General features: G+C 28.0%; 2 protein-coding genes and 1 long non-coding RNA gene across 3 annotated transcripts in view; 2 read left to right on the forward strand and 1 right to left on the reverse strand.

Moving 5' to 3' along the window:
- Positions 1-3,683: 3,683 nt before the first annotated feature.
- On the reverse strand, positions 3,684-5,599 carry LOC111422065 (trehalase-like). Its single transcript, XM_023055272.2, has one exon. It carries the CDS (start codon positions 5,480-5,482, stop codon positions 3,788-3,790), a length of 1,695 nt encoding a protein of 564 aa, XP_022911040.2. The 5' UTR covers positions 5,483-5,599; the 3' UTR covers positions 3,684-3,787.
- Positions 5,600-6,010: 411 nt separating this feature from the next.
- Positions 6,011-19,373, forward strand: part of LOC111418002 (uncharacterized) — a 115,317-nt gene continuing 101,954 nt past the window's right edge. The window contains exon 1 of the long non-coding RNA XR_011640301.1: positions 6,011-6,201. This is a non-coding gene — a long non-coding RNA (uncharacterized lncRNA). The remainder of the gene's footprint in view (positions 6,202-19,373) is intronic.
- LOC111422068 (pyridoxal-dependent decarboxylase domain-containing protein 1) lies at positions 8,460-18,227 on the forward strand. The gene is made up of 6 exons (XM_023055274.2): positions 8,460-8,613; positions 8,704-9,289; positions 9,339-9,640; positions 9,686-9,940; positions 16,533-16,604; positions 16,656-18,227. Exons 1-6 carry the CDS (start codon positions 8,518-8,520, stop codon positions 17,742-17,744), a joined length of 2,400 nt encoding a protein of 799 aa, XP_022911042.2. The 5' UTR covers positions 8,460-8,517; the 3' UTR covers positions 17,745-18,227.

A 19,373-nucleotide genomic window follows, 5' to 3' on the forward strand; every position in this document is an offset into this window, starting at 1 on the left:
AAAATGATACCAAACACGACTATGTTATCATCAAAAATAAAAAGTTGCAAACCGGAAGTTGACCTAAAAACAACCATATCTCGTTTATTTTTGAAAATAACCCCATGATGTTTATATTCATTTTAAAGCATTTTTAATTTCTTACAATCTAAACTGATTATTTTTTAAAAATTACTTCATTTTAATAATTTCCGGTTTACAACTTCCGGTTAAAATTGTCATAAATCATAAAGTCGTTAATTTTAATTAATTTTAATTGAAAATTCATGAAGATCATTGAAAATCCTTTAAAATGATACCAAACACGACTATGTTATCATCAAAAATAAAAAGTTGCAAACCGGAAGTTGACCTAAAAACAACCATATCTCGTTTATTTTTGAAAATAACCCCATGATGTTTATATTCATTTTAAAGCATTTTTAATTTCTTACAATCTAAACTGATTATTTTTTAAAAATTACTTCATTTTAATAATTTCCGGTTTACAACTTCCGGTTAAAATTGTCATAAATCATAAAGTCGTTGATTTTAATTAATTTTAATTGAAAATTCATGAAGATCATTGAAAATCCTTTAAAATGATACCAAACACGACTAGGTTATCATCAAAAATAAAAAGTTGTAAACCGGAAGTTGACCTAAAAACAACCATATCTCGTTTATTTTTTAAAATAACCCCATGATGTTTATATTCATTTTAAAGCATTTTTAATTTTTTACAATCTAAACTGATTATTTTTTAAAAATTACTTCATTTTAATAATTTCCGGTTTACAACTTCCGGTTAAAATTGTCATAAATCATAAAGTCGTTGATTTTAATTAATTTTAATTGAAAATTCATGAAGATCATTGAAAATCCTTTAAAATGATACCAAACACGACTATGTTATCATCAAAAATAAAAAGTTGCAAACCGGAAGTTGACCTAAAAACAACCATATCTTGTTTATTTTTGAAAATAACCCCATGATCTTTATATCCATTTTAAAGCATTTTTAATTTCTTACAATCTAAACTGATTATTTTTTAAAAATTACTTCATTTTAATAATTTCCGGTTTACAACTTCCGGTTAAAATTGTCATAAATCATAAAGTCGTTGATTTTAATTAATTTTAATTGAAAATTCATGAAGACCATTGAAAATCCTTTAAAATGATACCAAACACGACTATGTTATCATCAAAAATAAAAAGTTGTAAACCGGAAGTTGACCTAAAAACAACCATATCTCGTTTATTTTTGAAAATAACCCCATGATCTTTATATCCATTTTAAAGCATTTTTAATTTCTTACAATCTAAACTGATTATTTTTTAAAAATTACTTCATTTTAATAATTTCCGGTTTACAACTTCCGGTTAAAATTGTCATAAATCATAAAGTCGTTGATTTTAATTAATTTTAATTGAAAATTCATGAAGATCATTGAAAATCCTTTAAAATGATACCAAACACGACTATGTTATCATCAAAAATAAAAAGTTGCAAACCGGAAGTTGACCTAAAAACAACCATATCTCGTTTATTTTTGAAAATAACCCCATGATGTTTATATTCATTTTAAAGCATTTTTAATTTCTTACAATCTAAACTGATTATTTTTTAAAAATTACTTCATTTTAATAATTTCCGGTTTACAACTTCCGGTTAAAATTGTCATAAATCATAAAGTCGTTAATTTTAATTAATTTTAATTGAAAATTCATGAAAATCATTGAAAATCCTTTAAAATGATACCAAACACGACTATGTTATCATCAAAAATAAAAAGTTGTAAACCGGAAGTTGACCTAAAAACAACCATATCTCGTTTATTTTTGAAAATAACCCCATGATGTTTATATTCATTTTAAAGCATTTTTAATTTCTTACAATCTAAACTGATTATTTTTTAAAAATTACTTCATTTTAATAATTTCCGGTTTACAACTTCCGGTTAAAATTGTCATAAATCATAAAGTCGTTGATTTTAATTAATTTTAATTGAAAATTCATGAAGATCATTGAAAATCCTTTAAAATGATACCAAACACGACTAGGTTATCATCAAAAATAAAAAGTTGCAAACCGGAAGTTGACCTAAAAACAACCATATCTCGTTTATTTTTGAAAATAACCCCATGATGTTTATATTCATTTTAAAGCATTTTTAATTTCTTACAATCTAAACTGATTATTTTTTAAAAATTACTTCATTTTAATAATTTCCGGTTTACAACTTCCGGTTAAAATTGTCATAAATCATAAAGTCGTTAATTTTAATTAATTTTAATTGAAAATTCATGAAGATCATTGAAAATCCTTTAAAATGATACCAAACACGACTATGTTATCATCAAAAATAAAAAGTTGTAAACCGGAAGTTGACCTAAAAACAACCATATCTCGTTTATTTTTGAAAATAACCCCATGATGTTTATATTCATTTTAAAGCATTTTTAATTTCTTACAATCTAAACTGATTATTTTTTAAAAATTACTTCATTTTAATAATTTCCGGTTTACAACTTCCGGTTAAAATTGTCATAAATCATAAAGTCGTTAATTTGAATTAATTTTAATTGAAAATTCATGAAGATCATTGAAAATCCTTTAAAATAATACCAAACACGACTATGTTATCATCAAAAATAAAAAGTTGTAAACCGGAAGTTGACCTAAAAACAACCATATCTCGTTTATTTTTGAAAATAACCCCATGATGTTTATATTCATTTTAAAGCATTTTTAATTTCTTACAATCTAAACTGATTATTTTTTAAAAATTACTTCATTTTAATAATTTCCGGTTTACAACTTCCGGTTAAAATTGTCATAAATCATAAAGTCGTTGATTTTAATTAATTTTAATTGAAAATTCATGAAGATCATTGAAAATCCTTTAAAATGATACCAAACACGACTAGGTTATCATCAAAAATAAAAAGTTGCAAACCGGAAGTTGACCTAAAAACAACCATATCTCGTTTATTTTTGAAAATAACCCCATGATGTTTATATTCATTTTAAAGCATTTTTAATTTCTTACAATCTAAACTGATTATTTTTTTAAAATTACTTCATTTTAATAATTTCCGGTTTACAACTTCCGGTTAAAATTGTCATAAATCATAAAGTCGTTGATTTTAATTAATTTTAATTGAAAATTCATGAAGATCATTGAAAATCCTTTAAAATGATACCAAACACGACTATGTTATCATCAAAAATAAAAAGTTGTAAATCGGAAGTTGACCTAAAAACAACCATATCTCGTTTATTCTCGTTATTTAATCTTTAATTTGAGATATAAATCAGTTCTGTATCTTCATAAACAAAGTCAGTGCGATTTTTTGTTTATTTTTTTTTAAATTAATCATTTTTGATGTTTATCTCAAATCTTGAGTATTATACTTTTTTTTCAAAATACAGATTTTAATCTTTAATTTGAGATAAAACTTATTTTTATATTATCATTGCAATGGAAAAATTCCTTCGTGAAAGTGGCTACAAAAAAATCTCTTTAAACTCGCCCGACCTTCACATCTCAGATTTTTATAATTAAAAACTTTCGAAGGTGATGTAATGTTTATTAAACATAATTCTTTATTATCTAATTTTGATTTAATCTACAAATCATTTAATTAATTGATTATATTTTTGTTCTTGTTGGAGTGTCAAATCAAATCAGATCAAATCAAATCGATATCATTTATTATTATTTATCGTGCACAAATACCAAGATTATCATTACATTTAATACTAAAAACATTAATAATACATTATTATTTACTAATTTAATTATGTTTCCTTATTTCCGGTAAAATACAAATCAATAAATTCAAGAACAACTCCGTTGGTCCATCCAAAACCAGTTTGAACTTGATACTCTCCCCCGCCGCCGTATTGTCCTTGTTGGACGGCGTCGTATTTCTCAAAAAAAGCATTTTCTCTCTCAAACCCAATCCTCGCGGCTTCAACGAAATTTTCGGCAAACGTTTTTGCTAAATCCATCGCTTCTTGAGCTTCGGTACTTCTTAACCCGTTAACAACAATTGATTGGAGTGGAGGCCAAGCATTGGGAAAGTCCCATTGTTCATTACTGTTATATAACGTGGTTGGTATCCCCCCTTTGTAGCTGGTGATTTTTTCTCGAACGAGATAACCAGCCGCTTTCATCCCGTATTCTTTACTTTTTGTAGTGTCATAAGCTTGGGTCCATAAAGGCGCTAAGTTACTTGCCGCGAAGAAAGCGCGCCTCCTTTTTAATTTGTTATCGAAATCGTACCAAATCCCATCATTTTCGTCCCATAACACGTTTGAGATTGCGTCTTTTAACGAATCGGCTTCGTTTTTCCATCTTTTTTCTTGATCTGATTTCGAAAGGATTGAGCACAAATAGGATAAATCGTTAAAAGCTCCGTATAAGATTGCGTTTAAGTCAACTGGGATGACTCTAGACGTTTCGGTGAATGAAATGTTTGCGAAATGAGTTCCATTTTCGTCGAAGATCCATCTCGTTGAAAAATCGAACCCGCTTTCAGCAGCACTTTTGAGCTGGTTAAAAACGTATTGCTTCTTTTCGTCGGATTCAAAGATTTGAACCGTTGCGATGTCTTCGCTGTATGACTCAGGTCGTGGTCCTAAACTAGCCGAAGTGTAAGCGGCCATTCTATACGATTTATCTTCAAGATTAACTGAGACGAATCGTTTATTTAACCACCATTCCAACTCTTTAATAACGATTTCTATGTTTGAAGAGACCCAAGTTAAATCTTTGGTGGCGTCGTAATAGTCTTTAACCATCTTCGTTAAAAGAGGCGGTTGGGATCTTTGCAAATAATAAACTCTCCCCCCGTTGGGGATAAAACCGAATTTATCAACTATCGATAAAAAGTTTCCGAGGATACCTTTAGCCGTTTCGTACATTTCGCAAATTAAAAGACCTCTCACGATCCAATAAGAATCCCAGTAATAAAACTCTTTGAATCTTCCACCAGGGATGATGAACCCATTTGGAACATAAATCAATGAGTGCTCATTTGGGTTGATTTTAACATCCTCGACGACTTTTCGACCCAATTTAGGCCACCTCGCGTTAATCTCGGCTGTTAAATTTTTAATTGAAGCGTCACTAATTTTATTGAGAATGTTAGGATGCTCATTATAATCGTGAGGAACCCAATTCTCCAATTCTTTTCCTTCCACGAAGTTCTCACCGACGAATTTCTTAACATCGCTTTGATTAGGGTTTTGATTAGAATTTTCCATGAAAATTTCGAAGTTCTTCAACACCTCGTCTTTTTTATGCGATAAACTTAAATCGACGAATGTTTTAGAATCGGGAAATACTCGGGCCATTTGCACCGTGTTTAACAAATCACCTTGGCAATAAATCTTGCTGTCACATGATGGGGGCAACTCTTTTTTTGGCACACTTTTCGTGAACGCGAACGCGATAATCGCCAAGAATACTAATAATCTCAACTCGGCCATTCTTACTACGCTACTGAATGCTAACTGAGCGCCACTGAGCGCTTCTCAAGTATTAAGTAACTCATGTTTCCCACCTGCTCGATTCCTGCGCGTGATAGGAATCATTTTCGCTCATTCAATTCGCATTCTGACAAGTCTTTTGACATTATACAGAAAAAATTTTTATTTACCCCATCTAGCGAGAATCACTAAAATTTATTACACTTTAATTATCACATTATTATAAATATATATATATTCAAACATTTTTAAAATTGCTGTATTTGTAACATAAAATTGAATTGTTGTTATCTCGAAATTTGGGTAAAACGAAAAATGTGCGATTTCATCAAAACACTGGGAATTCGTAAAGAAATCTGTAAAATCAGTAAAACTAAGCTTTGCCATCCGCCTCATAGATGGCGCTAATTATAAAATTTTTTTTCAATGTAATTTAATAAGTGATACAATTAATTGTATCGATGTTTAAAAAACAATATTAATCCAACATAAAAGGCGAAAGATAGTAACAATTTAATAACAATGCTTATTTACTGAAATATCGATATTAGAGAGAACCACTTTATTATTTGAGAGAGAGAGATAAAACTAGTTAGAACCGTTCTTTAAAAATAACAAATGGCCGATGTCTTAAGTTGTCATCAAACTCGTTAAAAAAAAAAATAGAATTAAATAAAGGTACGTTATTCAAGAAAAAACTAATAAATCTTTACACACAAGTAAGTATTGATCAAAATTATAGGAAACTCTTGTGAGTTGTTCTTTGAGTTTGATTCTTTGATTTTTCTTTTTGTAGGTTATGTTAAATAATAAAATAAAATTATCATCCGACTCACTGCGAAAAAGAAAGGATTGGAGTTCAATGTGGTATCTGGATTATGGATTGTCTCTTGTGTTCGGGGCACTAACTAATTTTCTGGATTCTTCTTACAGGAAATTGAACTGCTTGTAGGATGATTCTCTTTTTATTTTAATATCGTAAGTTGATTTAACTTTAAAAAATTATCTTAAATTTTTGAGGTTATCTCTTGAGATTCAAAATTTCTTCCATCTGACGACGTGGATTCGACGCTGGTCCGACGACGACTCCCCCACTCCCTGTTCGCGATCTCCTTATATACCCCGGCACTCCAACTGTTTTTTCCTCGTTTCTGATTGGCTCTTAGCTTCGCGCCCTTTTCAAAATGCAAAAATCTTGCTTCGAAACAAGCGCCATCTCTTGATTTTTCTCGGAATTAACCTTCAAAATTTAATTCTTTTTTCGTTGATTTCTCCCTTATTCCTTTATTAATCGTAATAAAACTTCGTATTCAACGTTGTCTTTTCTTGTTTTTAGACATACATTGGAGTACACGCCAAATTTCATCAATGAGCAAAGTTAGAAAAATTCAATTTTAAATCAAGGATTTTCTCCTTAAAATAACGTTAAAGCATCAAAGGATGGATGAAAAATGTGCTTTAGGAGCTGAACTATATTAATTGATACTTTTGGAAGCAAACTAAACGGTTTTAGATAAGATTTCCACCAACAAAAAATCTCTGTCAAAATTTCAAGGTTATGTTGTCTCGGTGAACTAAATGATGGTTAATTTTATCACAGTATTGATTAAATTTAGTATTTCCCAAAATTTTTAATTAATTCATTACAAAAACATTATTTTTACACTAATTATTATTAAAAAAGATTAAATTTAATTTGATTTTGTAATTCTCGCATCGAAACTAGCGTCATCTCTCGGATTTTTTCGGAACTAACCTTCAAAATTTAATTCTTTTTTCGTTGATTTCTCCCTTATTCCTTTATTAATCGTAATAAAACTTCGTATTCAACGTTGTCTTTTCTTGTTTTTAGACATACATTGGAGTACACGCCAAATTTCAACAATGAGCAAAGTTAGAAAAATTCAATTTTAAATCAAGGATTTTCTCCTTAAAATAACGTTAAAGCATCAAAGGATGGATGAAAAATGTGCTTTAGGAGCTGAACTAAATTAATTGATACTTTTGGAAGCAAACTAAACGGTTTTAGATAAGATTTCCACCAACAAAAAATCTGTGTCAAAATTTCAAGGTTATGTTCTCTCGGTGGTTAATTTTATCACAGTATTGATTAAATTTAGTATTTCCCAAAATTTTTAATTAATTCATTACAAAAACATTATTTTTACACTAATTATTATTAAAAAAGATTAAATTTAATTTGATTTTGTAATTCTCGCATCGAAACTAGCGTCATCTCTCGGATTTTTTCGGAACTAACCTTCAAAATTAAATTCTTTTTCCGTTGATTTCTCCCTTATTCCTTTATTAATCGTAATAAAACTTCGTATTCAACGTTGTCTTTTCTTGTTTTTAGACATACATTGGAGTACACGCCAAATTTCAACAATGAGTAAAGTTGGAAAAATTCAAATTTAAATCAAGGATTTCTTCCTCAAAATAACGTTAAAACCTCAAACGATGGATGAAAAATATGCTTTAGGAGCTGAACTATAATAATTGATACATTTGGAAGTAAACAAAACGGTTTAAGATAAGATTTTCACCAACAAAAAATCTCTCTGTCACAAATTCTAGGTTATGTTCTCTCGGTGAACTAAGAGAATGTTAAAATTATTACAATACATACTAATTAGTTACTTATTTTTAACACCAAATTAAACTAGATCATGTTTTGCAGCTTTTCCCAGTGCTCCAGTCTGCTTTACCCATAATATAGATAAATATTGTATATAATTTTTATTTACCCCACCTAGCGACAATCACTAAAATTTATTACACTTTAATTATCACATTATTATAAATAAACATAATGAAATTAAAAGCTTATTCATTCAAACATTTTTATAATAAAATTAATTTTTATCATTACCACAATAAAACTTTATATTCAAATTAAATAAATATTTATTAACAAAATATAGTATCCTATAATACCGACATCGATTGACGTTTTAAGTTTCGAATCTGTCAGTTGTCAAGTTGACGTATACAAACTGTTTGGTCGTGGGTGAGTGTGTTCGTTTTTTGCCACGATGGCTTCTGCAACCGCAGCACCGGGTGAAAAATCGGATTCTCCCCAAATACCCGATATAACGAAACCGTTTCCGCAATCGAAAACCTTAAAATCGGTAACGTTTTTTCTTTTAACACGGGTCAATAAAAGTGTTACCTTTTTTTGATGGTTCAATAAATTTTAATTTTATTTATTTTACTTACAGAATCAATTGGGGGAAATTGCGATAGAAGCCTCGCAAATAGTCAGTAGACTTGAACAAGTTGCCGAAGGGATTAACCCAACAGAAGGACCTTTTAATCAACCCACTGTATTCCTAGGTTTAGAACAGAAACATTCTGACGAAATCATTCAAATTATTCAAGGTGTTATTTGTAACGACGATGAAGAAGAACCCATTAGTGTATCGCCCATCGATGACATCACAAGATTAGTTATTACTTCGCATAGTTTAGCTGCTTATTGCGTCAGTTTGGATAGAAACATCTTAAGAAAACTCAACACTCGGTTTACAACAGATTTAACGAGATGGATTACATCATTGTTTGGTTTTATTGATGCTGCAGCTTATTATCATGATGATCACCTTGAAGGTCTTGTTAGAGTCACTAGGATGATGCTTCATTACAAATTCCCTCGATTTCTTGAAGATGGAGCTTTAGCGTATACTTCAGCACTTCCCATGATTTATAGCAGCGTTGCAAGTCCGTTGGGAGTCGTCCAGCATCTTTGTAGGAACTTAGGATTACCATTAGCTTGTGTTCGGCCAGTTCCTGTTAATACACACTTTGGTAAAATGAATTAAATTAAAAATTAAGTTGTTTAATGAATCATTTATAGGTTCTCAATATACAATGGATGTTTCTGCTCTTCAACGATTGATTGCTGAGGATATTACAGCTGGGCGAACTCCTTTAATTGTAATAGCAGACGTTGGGACTTTCATTACTGGTCATGTTGATAATATACTTCGTATTCAAACGCTATGTAAGACGAACGATGTTTGGTTGCATCTTCGAGGGCATGGTTTGGCAGCTTTAGCTTTACAATCGCATCAACTTAACGGACATGTTCCCCCAATTACTGATAGTTTTACATTGTCCCTGGGAAGTTGGTTAGGAAATCCTGGGCTTCCAGCAATTGTAACTATTATTAAATAAATTTGACTTTTAAATTTTGTTTTTAAGACATTATATAGGCAATGGGACCCTGCAAGTCCCACTCAAATGAAAAACCGACAAGTTGGGTCACGAGAAAGTACTTTACCTTTAATAGCAGGGTTAAAAAATGATCATCACGGTTTACGAATCGTCACTTTACCGCTTTGGACTGCTTTACAAGCTTTAGGCACTGAAGGGATACATTCGAGGATTCGAGACGGATTTTTAGCCACCGAACGACTTTGGAGTGCTATTGATGTTTATAGACATGTTAGAGTTTTAGTAAGTATTCGAAATTTATTAATTTCTTTTAAATAATTAATTATTTGACAATGACATTTCAAATTATTGGCTACGTTCATAAAATGATTCAGAACTACCAACCTAAATATTGACAGCTAACATAACCTCAAAATTTCAAATCAAATTATTTTATTAATTTCTTCTTATATAATGAGCTTGGATATGGGATTTGGAAACTGGTCCTTCTTATATCCCAGTTAAACGTCTATTTATATCACTTTTGTCTCTGGTGCGTTACTGCCTAAGTATATGCAAGAGGAGCCCCGCGGTTCTAGTAATGTAATTAAAGTTATTTATTCTGTCAACATCAACAGTAAACGTTTCTACCGTCATGCGCAAAAAGCATCTGTGGTTGAATACTCGCATACCATCTCCCTTTCATTCCTGATTCAGATTCATTCCAATCTGAATATTGTTGTCTCACCTCTTCGCACTCTAGACTAACCAATAAAGGTCTCTGTTCTAGTCCTCTTCGTGCCAAACCATCCGCCGTCTCATTGCCCTGTATCCCGCAGTGATGTGATGAACATCTCATGTAAGATGTTCAATATTGAGAGTAATAGATAGTGCCCAGGCTCGCCTGGTCGAAAATTTTTAATAGCTTGTAAGGCACTAAGGGAATCAGTGAAAACCAAACAACTCTGCTGCGTATATTGTCATTTGGGGTGGTAAGCCAGCACAGTATTCCAAATTCCCCATCACAGAGTAAATGCCGACTCCAACAGCTTTAGGCTCCCTTCGCAGAGACCCGTCCGTAAAGATATAGTTATAATTTGGACATCTTGTCCTTATGTGTGTCATGGATAGGGCACGGAACTTTTGTAACAAAAGGATACGATTTCCCCCCTCCACTCGTTCTAAAACGATTTTCTCAATAAAAGAATATATAAAAATATATATATAAAAATTTTTTTGAGATTATGTTCTTAATTATTGATCAAATCAAAAAATTTTGTTAACAAAATTTGTTTAGAATTACTTCAGGAACAGTGTTTGTTAATACATTGAAATTTTAATTTCCCTCTGAATAGTATGCTATCAAAATTAATTATCTCAACAAATATTGTTTTTATTAAAAAATGTTTTAAATAAAATTTGTTTCAATTTCGATTTTGAATCAATTATCTTAATAAAAAATTTTTACATCTCTATTAATTAACCATCTAAGTATAATTATGTATAAAAACGGAAAAATTATTATTTTGAGGTTATCTCCTTAATCATTGATTAAATCAAAAAAAAATGTTGACGAAGTTTGTTTAAAATTGTTTCAGGAACAATTTTTGTTAACATAATTTTTTTCTAACTTGAAATTTTAATTTCCCACTGAATAGTATGCTACAAAAATTAATATTTTTGAGGTTATATCCTTATTGTTGATTTAATCAAAAAATTTTGTTAACAAAATTTGTTTAGAATTACTTCAGGAACAGTGTTTGTTAATACAATTTTTTGCTAATTTGAAATTTTAATTTCCCTCTGAATAGTATGCTATCAAAATTAATTATCTCGATAATTATTGTTTTTATCAAAAAATGTTTTAAATAAAATTTGTTTCAATTTCGATTTTGAACCAATTATCTTAATAAAAAAATTTTACATCTCTATTAATTAAGCATCTAAGTATAATTATGTATAAAAACGGAAAAATTATTATTTTGAGGTTATCTCCTTAATCATTGATTAAATCAAAAAAAAATGTTGACGAAGTTTGTTTAAAATTGTTTCAGGAACAATTTTTGTTAACATAATTTTTTTCTAACTTGAAATTTTAATTTCCCACTGAATAGTATGCTACAAAAATTAATATTTTTGAGGTTATATCCTTATTGTTGATTTAATCAAAAAATGTTGTTAACAAAATTTGTTTAGAATTACTTCAGCAACAGTGTTTGTAAATACAATTTTTTGCTAACTTGAAATTTTAATTTCCCTCTGAATAGTATGCTATCAAAATTAATTATCTCAACAATTATTGTTTTTATTAAAAAATGTTTTAAATAAAATTTGTTTCAATTTCGATTTTGAATCAATTATCTTAATAAAATTGTTTTACATCTCTATTAATTAAGCATCTAAGTATAATTATGTATAAAAACGGAAAAATTATTATTTTGAGGTTATCTCCTTAATCATTGATTAAATCAAAAAAAAATGTTGACAAAGTTTGTTTAAAATTGTTTCAGGAACAATTTTTGTTAACATAATTTTTTTCTAACTTGAAATTTTAATTTCCCACTGAATAGTATGCTATAAAAATTAATATTTTTGAGGTTATATCCTTATTGTTGATTTAATCAAAAAATTTTGTTAACCAAAAATGTTTAGAATTACTTCAGGAACAGTGTTTGTTAATACAATTTTTTGCTAATTTGAAATTTTAATTTCCCTCTGAATAGTATGTTATCAAAATTAATTATCTCAACAATTATTGTTTTTATTAAAAAATATTTTAAATAAAATTTGTTTCAATTTCAATTTTGAACCAATTATCTTAATAAAAATTTTTTACATCTCTATTAATTAACCATCTAAGTATAATTATGTATAAAAACGGAAAAATTATTATTTTGAGGTTATCTCCTTAATCATTGATTAAATCAAAAAAAATTGTTGACAAAGTTTGTTTAGAATTGTTTCAGGAACAATTTTTGTTAACATAGTTTTTTTCTAACTTGAAATTTTAATTTCCCACTGAATAGTATGCTACAAAAATTAATATTTTGGAGGTTATATCCTTACTGTTGATTTAATCAAAAAATTTTGTTAACAAAATTTGTTTAGAATTACTTCAGGAGCAGTGTTTGTTAATACAATTTTTTGCTAATTTGAAATTTTAATTTCCCTCTGAATAGTATGCTATCAAAATTAATTATCTCAACAATTATTGTTTTTATTAAAAAATTTTTTAAACAAAATTTGTTTCAATTTCGATTTTGAATAAATTATCTTAATAAAAAAATTTTACATCTCTCTTAATTAACCATCTAAGTATAATTATGTATAAAAACGGAAAAATTATTATTTTGAGGTTATCTCCTTAATCACTGATTAAATCAAAAAAAAATGTTGACAAAGTTTGTTTAAAATTGTTTCAGGAACAATTTTTGTTAACATAATTTTTTTCTAACTTAAAATTTTAATTTCCCACTGAATAGTATGCTACAAAAATTAATATTTTTGAGGTTATATCCTTATTGTTGATTTAATCAAAAAATTTTGTTAACAAAATTTGTTTAGAATTACTTCAGGAACAGTGTTTGTTAATACAATTTTTTACTAATTTGAAATTTTAATTTCCCTCTGAATAGTATGCTATCAAAATTAATTATCTCAACAATTATTGTTTTTATTAAAAAATGTTTTAAATAAAATTTGTTTCAATTTCGATTTTGAATCAATTATCTTAATAAAATTTTTTTACATCTCTATTAATTAAGCATCCAAGTATAATTATGTATAAAAACGGAAAAATTATTATTTTGAGGTTATCTCATTAATTATTGATTAAATCAAAAAAAATTGTTGACAAAGTTTGTTTAAAATTGTTTCAGGAACAATTTTTGTTAACACAATTTTTTTCTAACTTGAAATTTTAATTTCCCACTGAATAGTATGCTACAAAAATTAATATTTTTGAGGTTATATCCTTATTGTTGATTTAATCAAAAAATGTTGTTAACAAAATTTGTTTAGAATTACTTCAGGAACAGTGTTTGTTAATAAAATTTTTTGCTAACTTGAAATTTTAATTTCCCATTGAATAGTATGCTACAAAAATTAATACTTTTGAGGTTATATCCTTATTGTTGATTTAATCAAAAAATGTTGTTAACAAAATTTGTTTAGAATTACTTCAGGAACAGTGTTTGTTAATACAATTTTTTGCTAACTTGAAATTTTAATTTCCCACTGAATAGTATGCTACAAAAATTAATATTTTTAAGGTTATATCCTTATTGTTGATTTAATCAAAAAATGTTGTTAACAAAATTTGTTTAGAATTACTTCAGGAACAGTGTTTGTTAATACAATTTTTTGCTAACTTGAAATTTTAATTTCCCACTGAATAGTATGCTACAAAAATTAATATTTTTAAGGTTATATCCTTATTGTTGATTTAATCAAAAAATGTTGTTAACAAAATTTGTTTAGAATTACTTCAGGAACAGTGTTTGTTAATACAATTTTTTGCTAACTTGAAATTTTAATTTCCCACTGAATAGTATGCTACAAAAATTAATATTTTTAAGGTTATATCCTTATTGTTGATTTAATCAAAAAATTTTGTTAACAAAATTTGTTTAGAATTACTTCAGGAACAGTGTTTGTTAATACAATTTTTTGCTAACTTGAAATTTTAATTTCCCACTGAATAGTATGCTACAAAAATTAATATTTTTGAGGTTATATCCTTATTGTTGATTTAATCAAAAAATGTTGTTAACAAAATATGTTTAGAATTACTTCAGGAACAGTGTTTGTTAATACAATTTTTTGCTAACTTGAAATTTTAATTTCCCACTGAATAGTATGCTACAAAAATTAATATTTTTGAGGTTATATCCTTATTGTTGATTTAATCAAAAAATTTTGTTAACAAAATTTGTTTAGAATTACTTCAGGAACAGTGTTTGTTAATAAAATTTTTTGCTAACTTGAAATTTTAAATTCCCTCTGAATAGTATGCTATCAAAATTAATTATCTCAACAATTATTGTTTTTATTAAAAAATGTTTTAAATAAAATTTGTTTCAATTTCGATTTTGAATCAATTATCTTAATAAAAAATTTTTTCATCTCTATTAATTAAGCATCTAAGTATAATTATGTATAAAAACGGAAAAATTATTATTTTGAGGTTATCTCCTTAATCACTGATTAAATCAAAAAAAAATGTTGACAAAGTTTGTTTAAAATTGTTTCAGGAACAATTTTTGTTAATATAATTTTTTTCTAACTTGAAATTTTAATGTCCCACTGAATAGTATGCTATAAAAATTAATATTTTTGAGGTTATATCCTTATTGTTGATTTAATCAAAAAATTTTGTTAACAAAATTTGTTTAGAATTACTTCAGGAACAGTGTTTGTTAATAAAAATTTTTGCTAACTTTAAATTTTAATTTCCCTCTGAATAGTATGCTATCAAAATTAATTATCTCGATAATTATTGTTTTTATCAAAAAATATTTTAAACAAAATTTGTTTCAATTTCGATTTTGAATAAATTATCTTAATAAAAAAATTTTACATCTCTATTAATTAAGCATCTAAGTATAATTATGTATAAAAACGGAAAAATTATTATTTTGAGGTTATCTCCTTAATCATTGATTAAATCAAAAAAAAATGTTGACAAAGTTTGTTTAAAATTGTTTCAGGAACAATTTTTGTTAACATAATTTTTTTCTAACTTGAAATTTTAATTTCCCACTGAATAGTATGCTACAAAAATTAATATTTTTGAGGTTATATCCTTATTGTTGATTTAATCAAAAAATGTTGTTAACAAAATTTGTTTAGAATTACTTCAGGAACAGTGTTTGTTAATACAATTTTTTGCTAATTTGAAATTTTAATTTCCCTCTGAATAGTATGCTATCAAAATTAATTATCTCGATAATTATTGTTTTTATCAAAAAATGTTTTAAATAAAATTTGTTTCAATTTCGATTTTGAATCAATTATCTTAATAAAAAATTTTTACATCTCTATTAATTAACCATCTAAGTATAATTATGTATAAAAACGGAAAAATTATTATTTTGAGGTTATCTCCTTAATCACTGATTAAATAAAAAAAAAATGTTGACAAAGTTTGTTTAAAATTGTTTCAGGAACAATTTTAGTTAACATAATTTTTTTTTAATTATCTCTTTTAATCAACATTTTCTGAGAACGAGTGGAGGGGAGAAATCGCATCGTTTTGTTACAAAAGTTCCGTGCACACTTATCAACATCGGTATTTTAGTAAAAATCCAAAGCCTTCGCAACAGCAATATTAATGGGTTATTGCTTTGTCGCATATTTTTAATAATGAAATTTCTCGTTCTCACCTCTGCCAGGATTCTCAATGGTGGGTCAACATTCTCAGCTTCCAATACATTGGTCGGCGTAGTCCCAAAACACACCTAACCCCATGATATTTGACTCTTTCTAGCTTTAAGCTGAATTCTTCTCCATCGTGCAAGTTCGTACGTTGCATTTATCCACAAGTCAGGAATTCCGTGTACTCTCATTATCCTTTTCATGGTGGGAATGTCCACGTTATCGTATGCGGCCTGTATATCTTTGGAAATTAGTCCCATATTGAAGCCTTCCGGCCAATTTGTTATCTCTACCAAATCCTCCTCAGCTTCCACCTTCCTGGGAACATATGAGGGGCAGATTTCAAAGTTGACAGTTATTTTGATTAATTTCTTTTAAATAATTAATTATTTGACAATGACATTTCAAATTATTGGCTACGTTCATAAAATGATTCAAAACTACCAACCTAAATATTGACAGTTAACATAACCTCAAAATTTCAAATCTTAAATTATTTTAATTAATAATTTCTTTGTAGAGTCAAAAACCTGGTGGGGAATCAGGAACTTACACAGTATCGGAAGTAATATCAAAGCCCGTTAATATCCCGGTGAGTAAAATCAAAAATTATAAAATAAAAAATTTTAATTTGCACTTTTAGATGTTATTCGAGACTACGACTTGTTGTGTAACGTTCCAATTCACTCCAGAAATCGAGGAAGGTGAACATCTGGGTAAAGTCCCATCTTATTACGACAAATTAAATTCTTGGTTGGGTCAAATACTTCAATTAGACGCCCCGCAAGTACCGTTAGATATTTGTGAGTTAGAAAATGTTGGTGTTGTTCTTCGATTTTGTCCGTTGGAGCTCTCAAATTCTGAATTACCCACGTTAGAATCGATTCAGTCTTTCGTGCAATGTTTAGAGCAGCAATTAATTATTTTACGGGCTACGGTTCAACATAAAGAAACGTTTGTTAAATTAGTCGAAGCTTCCCCTGTGTTAAAATTGGTTGAATTACCCGAATGGGCTGGATTAGGCGGGGTTCGCTACGCCCCTGAAGGTTGGGAACAATTATTAACCGATCAAGTTAAAGAAGAATTAAACAATTTAAATATGGCCCTCGTCGATACATTACGATCGACGGATTCGGCGTTTTCTTTGGGAGAAGGAGCCGATGGGTTAATGTGCGTTCGATTTGGAATGTTAACGCCGCAATCTGACGTTGAAGAGCTACTTAATTTGGTGATAAAAGTGGGTCAATCTGTTGAAGAGAACTCGCGAGTTTTAGATTCAATGGCGGAAATCGTCCGAAAAGGTATCGAAACGGCCACTTTAGACCTTCAAAAAGAAAACGAAGAGCGTTTATGGCAAGAAGGTATTTTAAGGCACGTTCCCGTCGTTGGAACGTTTGTAAATTGGTGGTCCCCGAAATCGAGGGAGTCCGGCGTTCGGGGAAGAAGTTTAAATTTAACGCAAGGTGTTGTTGAATCAACCGAAAATATTTATAAATATCATATGCAGGTTCAAACTGGTACAGTTCCTTCGGGTAGTAAAGGTCCCCCAACGCCACAAGTTCAAAAACCAGTTGGTGGGAATCATTCAAGATCGAGTAGTCATGCTTCGGCCTCTTCTAGCCATGGAAAAGAAAAAGATGAAAAGGTTAAAATCGAAGAAAGTGAAAATAACGGGGTTCAAAGAGTTCTTACGACGAAACTTCAAGCTGATGGAACAGTATTAACACGATAGAAGGAATTAGGAGGATGAAAAAAAGTTTTCTTTCTAATTAATTAAGTTTTAGAGAGTTAAAATGATTCCAGACTCAATTAAGTTTATTAAAAATATATTTTTGCTTTCTATCCTTTATTTTTTTTAACAAGTTTTAAAGTATTATCATTAATTTGATTGTTATTACATTTATGGTGTTTTTTATTGTATGAGTTGTTCCTTAATTATGTGTTATTCTAAGAGGTGACGCACATTATTTTAATTTTTGTTTGTTTTAATAAGATTTAATATCTTTATTATAAAATAAAAGAGCTAATTTAATCATATCTTTTATTAAATTATATTTTAAATGTGCTGTGCATAATATATAATGTTCTACTTTTGGATAATCTTCACAAAGTTGTTTTTTTTGTTGTACCAAAGAAATAAAGAAAAAATTGAAACAATAATTAAATTATGCTGGCATTTTTGTATATATTTAACAATAAAGAATTCCCAATAATATATTAAGATTTATTTATAACTAAAATAAACAATTTATTTATCTATAAACAAAGTTGACACTTTTTAAAAAAATCGTATCGCCATCTAGCGGGGTCTACACATATCAAAAATATTATTGACAGTTAAAACTAACAAATTTTCTGCAAGAAATACAATAATTGAAATGATTTAGTATTAATTGTAAATAATAAATTGTTTTTATTAATATTTATTTTATAATTTGTTGAAAAGTAAAAAAATCCTTTACAACAATAACCCCATCTAGCGGCCTCCACACACATTAAAAATATTATTGACAGTTAAAACTAACAAATTTTCTGCAAGAAATACAATAATTGAAATGATTTAGTATTAATTGTAAATACTAAATTGTTTTTATTAATATTTATTTTATAATTTGTTGAAAAGTAAAAAAATCCTTTACAACAATAACCCCATCTAGCGGCCTCCACACATATTACAAATATTATTGACAGTTAAAACTAACAAATTTTCTGCAAGAAATACAATAATTGAAATGATTTAGTATTAATTGTAAATAATAAATTGTTTTTATTAATATTTATTTTATAATTTGTTGAAAAATAAAAAAATCCTTTACAACAATAACCCCATCTAGCGGCCTCCACACATATTAAAAATATTATTGACAGTTAAAACTAACAAATTTTCTGCAAGAAATACAATAATTGAAATGATTTAGTATTAATTGTAAATACTAAATTGTTTTTATTAATATTTATTTTATAATTTGTTGAAATGTAAAAAATTCTTTACAACAATAACCCCATCTAGCGGCCTCCACACATATTAAAAATATTATTGATAGTTAAAACTAACAAATTTTCTGCAAGAAATACAATAATTGAAGTGATTTAGTATTAATTGTAAATACTAAATTGTTTTTATTAATATTTATTTTATAATTTGTTGAAAAGTAAAAAATTCTTTATAACAATAACCCCATCTAGCGGCCTCCACACATACTAAAGTTATTTATGACAGTTCAAAGCATTTCTTTTCAAAACTAGCTAATTTTCTGCAAAAAAGACGCAATAAATTGATGTGATTTAGTGGTTACAATCAATTTCGTGAAATTAATACTCGTGGTGACCCTTAATACGGCTTGTAAGGAAAAATTCAAAC

Source organism: Onthophagus taurus, chromosome 5 (genome assembly GCF_036711975.1).
Source record: "Onthophagus taurus isolate NC chromosome 5, IU_Otau_3.0, whole genome shotgun sequence".
Taxonomy (NCBI): Eukaryota; Metazoa; Arthropoda; class Insecta; order Coleoptera; family Scarabaeidae; genus Onthophagus; species Onthophagus taurus.